We start from the raw sequence: 16,442 nt of genomic DNA, 5'->3' as shown, positions 1-16,442 counted from the left end.
CCACCTACCAAAAACCTGCTTTCAAATTTATGCATTGCTATATATATGTCCCACACCTGGAACTCAGAAAATTTTGAGTTAGGGACCACACTTCGCTCCAAAACTTTTTGATCTTCAGGAGTTTTGGATTGCGCTTCTTGAGCATTTTGAATGTTACAAATGCTCAGGAATAAATGGGGCTTTAGAGGTGCCTTGATGGGCTGTGGGGCAACAAAAACCTGTGTTTTAGAGTGGAGTTGTTGAAAAGTTTAGACATTTTTTTTGCTCACTAGCTGGAAAATGTACTGGTAAACTTTTGCATTGAGTAGTAATGTAAGTGAAAACTACAGGAGTTAGTAACCAAACACACAAAAGAAACTGACCATTATAGACACTGAAAGAAATGCAAATGCTACTGAACACTGTTCTGTGAGGAGGTAGGGTCTGGTTCAGAACAACAAGCTTGAATTTGTTTATTCTAAGATTTGCTTATATTACAGCACACATCTGTAGAAGAGTGACACAAAAAAATAAAATAAAATAAACCTACCTAGATTTTCATGTGGTTTGGTAGGAATTTCCTCCCAGGTATTTGTTTCAAAGTTATAAGCGTGGATCTTTTTTGAAAGAAGCAGTTATAAAACCAAAGAAAAAGGGAAAGAAAAATGCAAAGGCTAGGTTAGTATGATACCAGAATAGGATAAAACAAAATATAGTAGAAGTAAAGCTAATACCATGAAAAAAATGCTAGGCGGTAAGAGTTTTTTTTTACAGGAGCTTTTCTCTCCTAGCAGATATATTCATTTTTTAACATACTGCCTGTATGTGCAGGGTACATTGCCAGCATTTAACAGATACCAAATATGGAGCCAGGATGATGCAACTTAAGAACATACATACACAATAGAGTTTTATCATCAGAAGCTGCCCAATGGCTGAAAAGGGAAAACACCGGGTTGAAAGAAGCACAAGAGGAGATGGCAACGGCAGCAGTAGGGATGGTAACAAAGATCAAGGAGTTGTCCACTCTGGAGGAGGGCAGACTAAGAGGCAAATCTGATATAAGGTGCAAGTATGTAAAGCATGCTTTTGGCAAAAGCTGCCAACCATCAGCAAACTACATTTCCACTTTAACCAAAGCACATAGCATTTGTGTGTAGGGAAGTTTAGTTATTTGCCGACTTGTCTTAGGGAAAACCAGCAGCAATTGACTCTGAAGTTCCACTGATAGGAGTCTTCTTCTGGACAGCATTGTCCAGGAGACATCAGTCAGAGCTGGGGAGTACCTAGATATAGAAAACGGTTGTTTGTTGGGGTGAATGTTTCTGTATATCTGTAGGTAATTTCAGTATCATAATGCCGCATACAATAAATTCAATGCTGGGGACACTTAAAGGGGTTGTAAAGTCTCAAGGCTTTTCACCTTAATGTATTCTATGCATGAAGGTGAAAAATGTTCTGCGCTACAGCTGCCCCCAAGAGCCCCCCTTTTTCTTACCTGAACCCAATCGTTCCAGCGCCGAGCACAAGCCCAGCAGCACCAGCCACTGTCTTTGTCCTCATTGGATAGATTGATAGCAGCAGGGGCAATTGACTCCCGCTGTTGTCAATCAAATCCAGTGACATGGGAGCGGGGAGGGGGGTTTGGGGAGAGAATAAGTCCGGCTGTCTGTGTCAATAAATGCAGCAGCAGGACTCACCCGGGGGATGCGGGTCTCTGTGGGGGCACATGATGAAGAGGAGCCGCCTGGAGCGCCAATGGTGCACCCCAGAAGAGGAGGATCAGGGGCTGCTCTGTGCAAAACCCTTGCACAGAGCAGTTAAGTGTAACAGGTTTATTATTTAAAAAATAAATAAAAAAGAATAATGAACCTTTACAAAACACTTAATACAGCTAAGAAGCTGCAAACAGAGTGTTCAGGACCTAACACCACAGATCATCCAAATTAGCAAAGTCAATGGGCACAAAATAAGAAGCATTTCTGACAGCTGAAGTGCTTGTTCCCCCCTACGGTAAGCCCTACAAAGGCATGATCTTGTCCAGAATCAGAAGAATCCCTTTCAATATCAGACTATATGACCAGCCCTAGATTATTTAGATTCTGAATGAAAGAGAAGCATTATACAAATCATACACATTACTTAAAGGGACACCATCAGTAGCGACCAATGGAGAGACAGCTATTGCTGAACTTGCCTTTTAAAAAAGGTTTGTTCTCTAGCTATCATGCTGATTCAATGCTGTCTGAGTCACTGAGATGCAACCAGTAGAGAGAGGAGTAGTTCTGACGCTCATTTACAGCATGCTTGTCCTGGGTCTGAGATTTAAAAAAAATACTTAAAGCGAAACTCCACCCAAAACGGGAAAGTTCCGCTTTAGGGCCTCCTCCCCTGCTCCTCTGAAATTTTACTGTTGTGTGTGTGTGTGTGTGTGTGTACGTGTGTGTGTGTACTAGAGGTCGACCGATATGGGTTTTTCTCTGGCCGATGCCGATGCCGATATTTAGAAATTGCGGTGGCCGATGGCCGATATGTGATGCCGATTTTTTTGGGCCGATATATTTGGCCGATTTTTTTTTTTTTTCTTTTTTCCCTTCATCTCATAAAATCTAACAGTTATACCCCTTTCACACTGGGGCGTTTTTCAGGCGCTTTTGGGCTAAAAATAGCGCCTGTAAAACGGCTCCCCTGCAGTCTCAGTGTGATATCCCGAGTGCTTTCACACTGAGGCGATGCGCTGGCAGGATGTTAAAAAAAAGTCCTGCAAATGGCATCTTTGGAGCGGTGTATACCGCTCCTCCACCACTCCTGCCCATTAAAATGAATGCGCACCGCTGCCGAAGCGCCTGCAAAGCGTTTTGGCAGTGGCGCTTCATGGGCGCATTTAACCCCTTCCTCAGCCGCTAGCTGGGTTATAAGCGCCCCGCTAGCAGCCGAATAGCGCCTCTAAAATGACGGTAAAGCGCCGCTAAAACTAGCAGCGTTTTACCATCAACGCATGCCTGCTCCAGTGTGAAAGCAGCCTTAAGTAATACAGAAATTTTTTTTCATTTAAACATTAAACAAAACAAACCTCCAATCAGTTCACTTGTATGTATAATTTAGAAAAAAAAAAAAAAAAAAAAACTATCTTAAATATTAAATACACAAAAACAGGTCATCAAAACTTTTGGACGAAAAAAAATGGGCTAACTTTACTGCTTAGGTTTTTTTTTAATTCATTACTGTATTTTTTTTTTGTAAAAATTGCGTTTGAAAGACCGCTGCGCAAATACCGTGTGACATAAAATATTGCAACAATCACCATTTTATTCCCTAGGGTCTCTGCTAAAAAAATATATATAATGTTTGGGGGTTCTAAGTGATTTTCTAGCAGAAAATACAGGATTTTTACTTGTAAGCAACAAGTGTCAGAAAAGATTTAGTCTTTAAATGGTTAAACTGAGAAATTCTACACACGGAGTTCAGTCTAGTGATAAAAAGAACCTGAAAGATACAATGTATCTTCTTATCAGACTTGGCAGGCTGCCCAGAGGAGGAGAGAAGAAAACTTCACAGATAACTTAAGGCAACTTGCATTAACTTCTATTACAGAAGTCATTTGCAAGTCATGGCTGAAGTTACAATCGGCCTTTTTTATCAGCACAATCAGCCGATGCCGATTAAGTAAAAAACGCCAAATATCGGCCGATATATCGGCCGGCCGATATATCGGTCGACCTCTAGTGTGTACGTGTGTGTACGTGTGTGTGTGTGTGTGTGTACGTGTGTGTGTGTGTGTGTGTGTGTGTGTACCTGGTTTTGACAGGTACCTGCTCCCTCTTCCGCTCATACCACCTAGGCAATCAGTGGGAATTCTCCCCCCCCCCCCCCCAGTTTTTGTAGCTGCTGACTTAATTTTCAGAAAAACGACCGGCGCTCCTCTAAGTCAGACATGACCAGGCATTCTCAATTTTCAAACGGAGGGTTACAATGGCAGCTTCCCATTTGTCTCATGAAAGTCACTTTAAAAAGTGTCACTAAACCCACATCATAAAAAAAAAAAAACAACAAAGTGTGAATTACATGGTGTTCATACTCAGTTACTATGAGATTTGTTTTCTGCAAAAAAAAATGATTCTGCTGTTCTCCATCTCCCCCTTCTGTTCATGTCCCCATTTCAGCTAGGGATTTTGCAGCTGTGGTGGTAATTTTGCACATTCTCAATTTTCAGTGAGTTTCTATACTGATCTTTTACTCCCTATCACACCATAGAGTCACACATGTGGGCATATACACTGTGGTAAATGACAGCCCACCACCCTCCCCCACGCCCACCAACCATATAAACACAAAGGGGGTGGGATATTACATGTGGATTAATGGAAGCTTCACCTCCCTCTTATTCTAAGACACAGGCTGGAAGGGCAGAACACAGCCTGGGACTGGCAGAAATCCATCCACACCATGGTATTTCCACAAAATAATAAATAATTTAATTTCAAATATATGTTTGTATGCCAATTTAAAACAATTTGATATTTTTAGTCTGTATTCCAAAGTCTGTGACCAGCAGCAGAGGACTAGAAGCTCCTCCTGCTTATGTTTACCTGCAGATAGGCTGAGAAAGATCTGAGTCATGCTACAGCTGTATATAGATTAGGAAAAAGGTACGTAGATTTTTTTATTTTTTTTTTATATGAAAATAATTAGTGCCATCATCCATATACAGAAAAAGAAGGGACAATATAACAGTGTTTAGTATCACTTTGATGCATGTTTAGTTTGTCTGCTCCACTGAAGGGGAACTTATTGACATGCCCTGTAAGACTTACGAAACCCTATGCAGCAGCGGAGCCACCCCTCAACATTTGAAATGGAGGTTGGAATTAGTTAACAGGACAGGTCACTTTCTCCAGTCTGGGTTTTCAATGGACCATTCAAAAAGCACAAAAACAAAAAATGTGCCACTATATTACCGGATGCGAAAACATGAAAGTTAGTACATCATTTAGAGATTGAATTTACATTATATATATATATATATATTTTTTTTTTAAATGTAAAATGTATTACCTTATCCAATGAATATGCAGTCCAAGATGTGCCACCACCCAGAACATAGATCCTTTGACTATCATGTGCAATTTCATGTCTATACCTAAGAAAAATAATGTAAGACATGGTCAGCAGCTCTGCACCTTGCAAATAACCCCCGTTAGATTTACCGGTAACGGTATTTCCAGGAACCTTCCAGGACAGCTACTTGAGAGATGATCAGCTCCGCCTTCTACAGGAAACACAAATCAGATAGAATTTAAAAGGCCCCTCCCTTTCCTCTGACCCTCAGTTGTTTAGAAGATCAAGTAACCTCCACCGAAGGTGCACTCGGCAGAGGAAAAAAAATAGAAAACATAAAACACACCACCATCAGGAAAACATGGTTGACCAGTGAAAAAAATAGAATAGGGTGGGAATATAGACGCTGTCCTGGAAGGTTCCTGGAAATACCGTTACCGGTAAGTCTAACAGGGGTTTTCCCCCCTCACCTTCCAGGACAGCTACTTGAGAGGATAAGCAAGATATTATACCTTAGGGAGGGACGACAGCCTGAAGCACTTTCCTACCAAAGGAAAGGTCCTGGCTGTAAAGCATCTGAACTCTATAATGCTTGACAAATGCATGAGAGGAGGACCAGACGGCAGCTTTAGAGAAATCTTCCCATGAAGCTCCCGCTCTTTCTGCCCATGATGTGGCCATGGATCTCGTTGAATGGGCCCTAATTCTAGAAGGAGGGGTGCGACCTGACGCTTTATATGCCTCACAGATAGCTCCCCTAGTCCACCTAGCAATAGAACTTTTAGATGCATTGGACCCCTTCTTGGGGCCACTGAACAAAACTAACAGTTGGGAGGAACTCCTAAACCCACTGGTCTTTTCTAGATAAAGTAGAAGACATCTCTTTACGTCTAAAAGACCAAACCTTTCCTCTTCCGCATTTTTGGGAGAGGTGCAGAAACTAGGGAGAACTACCTCCTGGGACCTATGAAAGTTGGAAGAAACTTTGGGTAAATAGAGTGGATCGGGTTTAATCACCACCCTGTCCTCTAAAATCTCAGGAAGGGATCTTTACAGGAAAGAGACTCTAGATCCGGAATCCTTCGCCCTGACGTAATAGCCAAAAGGAAGGACAATTTCAAAGAAATCATTTCCAGGGAAGCCTCATGCAAAGGCTCAAAAGGAGCCCTTGTTAGTGCATTTAATACCAACGACAGATCCCAGGGAGGAACATGTTTGAGGATCCTGGGAGTATACCTAGATCTGGCTAAAAGGAACCTCCTGACTAAGGGATCTACCGCTAGTCTTCTCTCTGAAAATAAAGATAGGGCAGCAACCTGAACCCTAAGGGTGTTGACAGAGAGACCCTTTTTCACTCCCTCCTGCAGAAAATCTAAAATGCAGGGAGTGGAAAAAGAATCTAAACCAGATTTCCTTTGCCAGGAGATAAAAGTTTTCCAAACTTTCCCATAGATTCTTCTTGTGACCAATTTACGGCTGTCCAGGACAGTATGAATAACCCTCTCTGAACATCCATTTAACTGTAGGATGCCTCCAGGCCGTCAGATGGAAGGTCTGAGGGTTTGGATGCAATACCGGTCCCTGATGGAGTAGATCCTTTCGAACTGGAAGGGGCCAGGGAGCATACACAGATAGGGCCTTCAGAGAGGAGAACCAACTCCTCCTGGGCCACCAGGGGGCAATCAGAACGACTTCTGCTCTGTCCTGAATAATTTTCCGAACCACTGGGGGCAAAAGGGGAAAAGGAGGGAAGGCATAGGCCAGGCTGAAGTCCCAAGGGAAGGACAGTGCATCCGTCCTTAAGGACTCTGTTTCTCTCTCCAGAGAGAAGAACGCCGGTAGTTTCTTGTTGAGACTGGAGGCAAAAAGATCCACTGCGGGGAGACCCCATCTTAGCACCACCTCCTGGAACGTGCCTTGATGTAGTTCCCAACCGCTGGAACTGATGCTCACTCTGCTCAGAAAGTCCACCAGCACATTTTCTGACCCCTTGATGTGAACTGCCCTTACTGAAGAGACACAGATCTCTGCCCAGGACAGAATCTGCTGCGTTAATGACAGAAGTGATTCCGAGCGAGTGCCCCCTTGCTTGTTCAAGTACGCGACTGTTGTGGCATTGTCTGAAAATATTAAAAGGTCCTTTGAACAGACCCTCTCTCCCAGAGACATAAGTGCTTTCCTCACAGCCAGAAGTTCTCTGAAATTCGAGGAGTGACCTGCTTCTTCTGGCAACCAGGCTCCTTGAGCCTGCCAACCCTGTGAGTGAGCACCCCAACCCCACAGACTGGCGTCTGTGGTAATCTTGATCGGGCAATGTTGTGCCCAATCCTTCCCCCTCTGCAGATGTTCTCGCTGCTCCCACCAGGCAAGATCTAGAAAATTCCCTTCTGGTAGTTTTACCAGCTGATCCAGAGAATTTTTCCTGCGATCCCAATGGAGCAAAAGAAAAGCCTGAAGGGGTCTGGAATGCAATTGAGCCCAAGGCACCCCTGGAATGGCTGCAGTCATTGGCCCAGCAACTGCATGATTCGCCGAAGGAAGGTCTGAGGGAGCAGTTTGAAGGTCTGCACAGAGAGAAGAATTTTCACAATTTTCTCTTCGGGAAGAAAAATCTTTAGGGCAACAAAGTCTATTAGATAACCCAGAAAAAGTATGCTCTGTGAGGGTACTAGGCAAGACTTCTGTTGGTTGACCTTCCACCCTAATTTTTGAAAGGTCCGCAAAACCAACTGTAGGTCTTGAATAAGGGACTCCTAGCCCTGAGAAAAAAAAAAAAAAAATATATCAAAAAAATCCTCTAGATATGGGACGATTGATACACCTTGAATCCAAAAAAAAGGCCACGACTTCGGCCATGATTTTTGTGAAAATCCTCGGTGCTGCCGAGAGACCAAAAGGAAGGGCATTGACCTGCCAATGAGACGGCTCGTTTCCCACGAGCACTGAAAACCTGAGGAACCTTCGGTGGCTCTGCCAGATTGGTACATAAAGATAAGCGTCCTGAAGGTCCAGGGTCACCATGAAGACCTCTGGTAACAACAGATTTCTTACTGAATAAATGTTCTCTAAACGTAAACGTCTGTAAACTATGTATAGGTTCAGGACGCTTAAATTTATGACCATACGAAAGCCGCCGGAAGCTTTCTTGACCAGAAAGACGTGAGAATAAAATCCCCGGAACTTCTGATCTTCTGGGACAGGAGAATAACTCCCTCTGTTTCCCACACAGAGATCAAATTTAACATGGCTTGCCGTCTCTCGGAAGGTAGGTAAGAAAAAACCTCTGGGGGGGAAGATTTTTGAACTCCAATCTGGAACCCTTTACCAGAGTTTGAAGGATGAAGGAATTGGTGGAAATCTCTGCCCATTCCTTGATGAAATGGCACAATCTTCCCCCTACCCCTAACCTGGCGTCACTGGGTATTCTCGGAAGGGGCTGAAGGAGCAAAGGGAGTTCCTCCTTGAGTTTGTCTTTGTTAAAGGACCATTTCTTTTTAGCCTGTTGCCTGTTGGCTTTAAAATTAGTCTTGTTTTGGAAGCCACGAAAAGGCCTCTTATTCTGGGGCTTATTCCTTTGGGAATAAGGGAATCGACTACCTTTCTCAGAGGAACGAGATAAGACTTCTTCTAAGGAAGAACCAAACAACAGTTTGCCTTCGAAAGGAATGCCACAGAGCTTATTTTTGGAGATAAGGTCAACTTCCCAAGATTTAAACCAGATAGCTCGCCTAGCTGAATTAATGAGAGCAGAAGCCCTAGCTGCGGATTTCACTGAATCTGCTGCTGCATCAGCTAAGAAGGTGACTGACTTGGCAATGAGTGGGAGGGATTCTCTAATCTCTTCCTTGGGGGTGTCAGATGCCAGAAGATCATCTAGACGCTGAACCCATACGTCTAAATTTCTAGCCACACAGGTAGGTGCTACCGCTGGGCCTAAAGAAAAAAGCTGAAGCATCCCAGGCCCTATGCAGCAATGAGTCGGAATTCCTATCCATTTGATCCTTAAGGACCCCAGAATCCTCAAAAGAAAGATCTGATCTTTTGGACACCTGCGACATAGGGGCATCTAATCTAGGACACTTAAAGAAAACCTCCTTAAAGTCAGGCTGAAAAGGAAATCTTCTTTTGTGTCCTCTGGATTGGAACAACCTTTTTTCAGGTTCTTTCCATTCAGATAGAATCATGTCTCTAAGAGACTGATGTACCGGAAAGGTTCTAGATTTCCGTCCCTGAAGGCCCCTATACATTTTATCCTGTACAGATTGAGCATGCTGTGGCATCTCAATCTGATTTGAGGTATACATTGCTTTTAATAGTTCATCAATATCCTCAACTGGAAAGAGATACTTGGATGAGCTACCTGTATCTTCCTCTGATGCAGACTTTCCATCGGATGAAGAGACTGAATTCTCACTCTCCTCCAGATCAGAGGTATTGCATGAACTAATAGTCTCAGATACTAATAAGGGAAGGGACTTGGCAGAGGTTTAAGGATCTTGAGCTATGGGTCTAAAAGAGGGAGGGCCTAAACTAGTAACCCTGTCATTCAGTGACCGAAAAGAATCCACTACCTCCTTCATAGAAGTCATTAACTCCCTAAAGGAGGAAGACTCTGAACTAGCTCTGGGTGGGATACAATCCACACAAAATAGCTTTTTATAACTAACTATCAGAGAGCCTGGCTCTACAGTTCCCACATTTCTTCTTCACCGGTTTGGCCTAGAAGAGAGCAGAAACAAGGGCCATGAATAAAAAGGATCCATACAAAAGAAGTCCCTTTCTGTAGCTATCCACAGACCAGGGCTTACCTTGGGGGCAGTATGGGACCCGGATGCTGCCGCTGGTTCAATACGAGCGGACGTTCCATCCTCAGACCTGTCCTCAGGCTCCATGAAGCAAGCGGAGAACGGTCGCAGAGAAGACTGCTGCTGTACCGCAAAAACTGCGCCTAGAATGGCGTTTTTAGCAGGCCATTCCCCTGCAGCATGTCCTCAGTGTCTCCACACCATGCTCCTCGGCGTCCGGAAGTGCGTCATGTGACTTCCGGTTCCAGCGCCATCTTGCTGTATCACCGGAAGTCCTCCTGACGCCATCTTGGTACACCGGAATGAAGCAATTAGGAGGACACAGTTCCACACAGCAGTGCTGGGGAAAGGAAGGGAGTTGCCACCATTTTACAAAGGCAAGAAACCCTTCTGGTACAGACCATCATCCAGGACTTGGCCACAACTAGTCCTGGATGAAACCAGAGAGGGGGGGGGTCCACCAACCACAGTTACCAGACAATAAGAAAAGAACAAACATGTCAGTGCTCCTGGAGGGACTGGAAACACAAAACAACTGAAAGTCAGTTGTTTCCTGTAGAGGGCGGAGCCGATCATCTCTCAAGTAGCTGTCCTGGAATGTGAGGGGGGAAAAAACAGCTTCATCTCCACTGTAATTCTGAAAAATATTTGAATTTATTTACAACATTGCAATATGCAGTTAAATACCTTTCCTCTGGCAAGTCACATGGTGGGTTGTTTGGTTTCAGCTGAACCCATTCTCTGGTGGAGAGATCTAGCCTGTGTAAATCTGTACTGTAGATATAACCAGTTGTCCCTCCAAATACATATAGAAAACCATTAATAATTGCCATTGCCTGAAATAGATAAATACAAAATGGCTAAATCAAAAAACACAAGTAAAAAGGGTCAAATAAGTACCCGTAATAAATAAATGCAGACGCATATATCTCCATCATATTTTTGGAGAGGCAGGGAAGACAATTAAAAAAAAATCCAAAAAAACACATTAACTATTAAATAGAATGGAAATACTAGACACCGATCAAGCACATCTATTAAGACACGTAGCTCTTTAGCTGCTTTTTGACAGAAATTGGGCAATTATAGAAAAGAAATGCATAATAAATATCACATAAAAACACACGACTGATAAGTACATACAAAGTCTTAAATTATAAAAATCTTCCAACATTGTCTGCAGCAGCTTGTAACAACCTTTAGCTTGCAGTAACCTATATTTATTTAGACTGAGGACACACAGGTGATTTTTCTCGCAGCGATTACTCCTGTTTTGTTACAGCGATTTGTCGCTAAGAAAACATAATGAATTTCTATGGGATTGCTAATAGTGACATTTTTAAGCAATCTATTGCTCTGACACTCAGCAAAAGCGAGAATAAACAGTTTTAATCAGTTTTTCAGGGCTAGTGGCTTGAAGCTTCTAATGTTTTTTTTTCTCTCAATAAAATGTTGCAGCAATTGCTATGCCTAGCTACAAATCACAGAAAGAGAGCAATTTGTAGCAGAGCACAACCCAATACTGAAGCAAATTGCCAGCAACTCTAGTGATTAAATTGCAAGCTACAAATCACTGGCATTACAGCCAGTCTTGATGATCTTCAACTGGAGAGTGCCATCTTCTCAACACTTTTTTCCTGCAATGCCTGCACATTTCCCTAGGTTTTGTCTAAAAAAAAAAAAAAAAAAAAAAAAAAAAAAACACACAACACAACACAACACACACACTTAGTGATCTTCCAGAAATTAAGTGAGCTCATGACTTCCTGTGGTAAACTGACAATGCTTCTGCTGCACTAAAAGTCACTGGTTTGAGATTATACATACACATACACACACACACACACACACACACAGTTCAGCAGGGCCAGGAAGAGGGCGGCGCAGCACAAAACAGAAACCAAAAAAAAAACAAAAAAAAAAAAAAAAAACGTACACTATAGTGCGATTGTTTTTTACATCAGTTTTGGAAAGCATTACTATGAACCAGTAAAATGCCAAATAAAAAAAAAAATAAAAAAAAGTGTTTAATTTGCAACTGCTTTTCTAGCAAATCTAAAAGCAAAAGTACCTGTGTTATTAGAATCAAATGGAAGTGGCAATTCACCTACTCCCATTCTACAAAGTTGATCCAGGGCTTGACCCAGGGCCAGGTTCACACCATAACACATGGGCTGTGCAGGAAAAAGCACAGCAAGTAAGATTTTGCAGATCACTTTGTATTCCCATGCGGGGAATGCACATGGAAACACAAGCTTTCCCGCATTGCAAGTAGTATGAACAAGCTGTCAGAGAATAGGAGTAGCTTTATTTGCTCAAAACTGGTATGTGGTAAATAATTCATGGAGTTGCTGCTAATAGGCATTTTGTTTCATGACTGATCACAAAAAAAAAAAAAAAAAAAAAAATTAAACACGCCACATGTATAAAGATACATTCAAACACAAACCTGCCCATAAATACGGTTGGGTTTCTTTCCTTCGCAGTTGAGCTTTTCCCATCTCTTATACTTCACATTACAGACATGAACATCATTACCATTGCTCTCACCGAATGGGATGCCTGTGCCTCCAAACACCAGGAGGTTGTAGCCATGTAAAACCACTGGAAAGTTAACACAAAGCAGTAAAATTTAACATGACAAATGACAGTTAATTATAAATATATTATTAATAAAAATAATCTGGCATTTCAACTAACCCACCATTTTTTCTTTAACACGACACGCTGTATTAATATAACTGATTGTCCATTGCAGTAGCATGATTAAATCAGTTAACCAGAATAAGAGCAGAAACCTCCAACAAGAAAAGCTGTGAAGATCTGCCTACAGTTGACTGAAGTTTGTTGGTTGCTATAAATTGTTGCATTTTGCAGGTCATACCTTTTCTACACTGCCTAGCTGAATAAATTCACATGCCTATAAAAAGTAGCACCTACAATGAGGGGCTAAGAATGTGGGAAGAAAAACATTTTGGTATAGTTTTCTATTGGTATATGTTTCCAATTGCAGACCTTATTAACAGTTTTATCTGTTTGTGAAGCTGGGAGTGCTGGAAGAATATGTATCTGTGTTTGCCCTTCATTGAGACTCAGTGGGAAGCAAGCTGTGCCTGCCCCACCTTTGACAGGAATAGAATTCTGAGGGCGAGTAATCATACATCATTCTTCGTGCGCATGACTGTTAAGAGGCATGCAACGCCCATAAATAAAATAAAATCAACATTTCTTTTTACAGTACATTTTATGCTGTATACACAGAAACATGTACTGACCATTTCTCCCCCCCCCCCCCCCGCAATACTCACATGACATGGATGCAAGTTCTCTTGGCATATAGCCATCTGTACCCATTTGATGCCATGTTCCTGTTGCAAAATGATATCGCCAAAGCTCTCTAAAGAGAGGGTAGTCTTCATTTTCTGGGCCGCCTGATTCGTCATAGTCTGGATTATACCCACCAAACACATATAAATTAGTATTATCTGCCACACATCGGTGCCCACTTCTTGCAGGGGGTGACCTCCGACCTAGGAACATAAGAACAAGAAAAAGGATCATCAGCGAGATAAAAATATTTGTCTATCAATGACCAATTTTTAAAATAGTCCTCATTATTGGCACCAGCTAATTTTGAAAAACAACAGAACTGGAATTCAAATGGTCCCCCCCCCCCCCCCCCCAAACTGTAAATAGATTTATAAACAGAGGTCCGCTTAAAACAAAAAGCAGACTAGTGTGTATTAAATTTCTGCATGGCAGATACAAGTCAGCTCGGTAAGACTGGGAAAGAGCAAGGGAAATCCCGTGTTACAACAGAGCAATGAGTGCTGTATTCCTCATTAGTAGAGCAAGCTGTACAACTACTCTATTTCCTCAAGAAGAACCTACAATGCCTCAAAACAAACCCAACTTTTTCTAATTTGTTTTTCAATAGTAAGGTAGAAAATATTATAATATATATAATATAAAATATATATATGTTAGCAACAGCTGCTTATGTAGTATCACATTTAATCACTTTTTTTTCCCCCATTCTCTGCTTCCTCCATGTAATGTTTACCATGTATGTCAATATCCCACATAACCCCCTTCCTAATCCACCACTTTTGCATATTGTAAACATAAAAATGTATTTACCAGTTGTGCTCATAGGTTTACATATGATTGGCAGAATTAATGATTTCTTGGCCTTTTTTCAGAGAATATGAATAACACAAAAGCATTTATTTCACTCATGGTTAGTGTTTGGCTGAAGAAAAAATTATCAATCAACTGTGTTTATCATAATTGCAACAAACTACCCAAATTACCCTAAAGGGTAAATCAAAAGTTAACATACCCTGGTGATTTTGGCCTGATAATATGCACACAAGTTGACACAAAGGGGTTTGAATGGCTATTAAAAGGTAACCATCCTCACCTGTGATCGGTTTGCTTGTAGTGTGAGAGTAAGTAAAAAATCAATGCGTTTCTGGACTCCTGACAGACCCTTGCATCTTTCATCCAGTGCTGCACTGACGTTTCTGGATTCTGAGTCATGGGGAAAGCAAAAGAATTGTCAAAGGATCTGCAGGAAAAGGTAGTTGAATTGAATAAAACAGGAAAGGGGTATCAAAAGGAATTGAGAATGCCAATCAGCAGTGTTCAAACGCTAATCAAGAAGTGGAAAATTAGGGATTCTGTTAAAACCAGTCAGGTAGACCAACTAAAATTTCAGCCACAACTGCCAGGAAAATTGTTCAGGATGCAAAGAAAAACCCACAAATAACTTCAGGTGAAATACAGGACTCACTGAAAACATGTGGTGTGGCTGTTTCAAGATGCCTAATAATGAGGCACTTGAAGAAAGATGGGCTGCATGGTCGAGTCGCCAGAAGAAAGCCATTACTACACAAATGCCACAAAGTACCCCGCTTATAATATGCCAAACAGCACAGAGACAAGCATCAAACCTTCTGGCACAAAGTCATTTGGAGTGACGAGACCAAAATTGAGCTTTTTGGCCACAGCCATAAATGCTACATTTGGAGAGGAGTCAACAAGGCCTATGACGAAAGGTACGGAGGTGGATCGCTGATGTTTTGGGGGATGTGTGAGCTACAAAAGGCACAGGAAATTTGGTCAAAATTGTTGGCAAGATGAATGCAGTATGTTATCAAAAATACTGGAGGAACATTTGCATTCATCAGCCAGGAAGCTGCGCATGGGACATACTTGGACATTCCAACATGACAATGATCCAAAACACAAGGCCAAGTCGACCTGTCATTGGCTACAGCAGAATAAAGTGAAGGTTCTGGAGTGGCCATCTCAGTCTCCTGACCTAAATATCATTGAGCCACTCTGGGGAGATCTCAAAACATGCAGTTCATGCAAGACAGCCCAAGAATTTACAGGAACTGGAGGCTTTTTGCCACGAGGAATGGGCAGTTTTACCATCTGAGAAGATAAAGAGCCTCATCCAAAAATACCACAAAAGACTTCAAGCTGTCATCAATGTTAAAGGGGGCAATACAGGGTATTAAGAACTGGGGTATGTAAACTTTTGATCAGGGTCATTTGGGTAGTTTCTGTTGGCATTATGAATTAAAAAGAGTAAACACAGTTGATTGATATTAAATGGCTTCAGCCAAACAGTAAACCATGAGTGAAAGAAAAATTTTTGTGTTATCATTCATATTCTCTGAAAAACGGCCAAGAAATCAGATTCTGCCAGGGTATGTAAACTTATGAGCACAACTGTATACACAGACTAATAAATAGGTATGGTCAAGCTTATGACTATATAGGAAACAAAACACCTTTAAAAAAGGGAATGAATGGCATTTATGCCTACTGTATATTCATACAGGGGTCAGCAATCTTTTCCACATTAGGTACTATTTTTACAAGCATTAGATTACCAGCATACCAAGTGAACAACAGCGTGCTGTAATGATATTGAATGGAGGAGAAGATTTGGATGCCGCACACCGGATGTAGTCAAAAAACTTCACTTTATTGAAAAAATGGGATCATCAAAATAACAAGACTGTCATGCAGAAAGTACAGGTTAGCTGACGCGTTTCGCACTCAGGACTGAGTGCTTACTCATAGCGCTGTAATGATATAGTTGGGTTTCAATGCTTGCATTCATAGCTTTACTTCTAATGGCAAGCTAAATTCCATTATACTAACTGGTGCACATACAAAACAGGTTTACATTACTACCGCAGATCAGCCCCAATGTATGCAGCTTCAAAAAAACGACCACAGATCAGCCCCAAACCTCGTACACTCACACCACAGATTAACCTCAAGTGCATGCACATTCAGACCTTACATCAACCCCAAAACCTGCATCTTCAGACTTGAGTTCGGCCCCAAGCCTTGCTTCTTCAGAAAAACGCAAGGATTGTACATTTCTACTGCCGTGTTTAAAAAAGCGATAGGATGTAGGCACATACTCCACACACCAACCTCCTTAGATGCCAGTTGGGCATCAATTTCAGTAATGTCAGGGAAGTGGATCAGCCGTAGGTCAAGCTCACTTACCAGGTGGCCATGACCTTCTGTAAAAAGTGCATCTTGACCTGCTTTTTTATAAAATAAACTTCT

At 41.9% G+C, this 16,442-nt stretch overlaps 1 protein-coding gene across 2 annotated transcripts in view; it reads right to left on the bottom strand.

The window, feature by feature from the left end:
• KLHDC10 (kelch domain containing 10) overlaps positions 1-16,442 on the bottom strand; it is an 88,748-nt gene that overhangs the window by 13,075 nt on the left and 59,231 nt on the right. For both annotated transcript variants that reach the window (XM_073619364.1, XM_073619363.1), the window contains 5 exons: positions 13,151-13,372; positions 12,292-12,446; positions 10,530-10,678; positions 5,035-5,119; positions 530-596 (listed from right to left, as the gene is read on the bottom strand). In XM_073619364.1, coding sequence (XP_073475465.1) covers positions 530-596; positions 5,035-5,119; positions 10,530-10,678; positions 12,292-12,446; positions 13,151-13,372 — 678 coding nt within the window. The remainder of the gene's footprint in view (positions 1-529; positions 597-5,034; positions 5,120-10,529; positions 10,679-12,291; positions 12,447-13,150; positions 13,373-16,442) is intronic.

This window comes from Aquarana catesbeiana, linkage group LG03 (genome assembly GCF_042186555.1).
Source record: "Aquarana catesbeiana isolate 2022-GZ linkage group LG03, ASM4218655v1, whole genome shotgun sequence".
NCBI classification, from domain to species: Eukaryota; Metazoa; Chordata; class Amphibia; order Anura; family Ranidae; genus Aquarana; species Aquarana catesbeiana.
The sequence above is the reverse complement of the archived record's forward strand: the minus strand, read 5'-3'. Positions and strand labels throughout refer to the sequence as shown.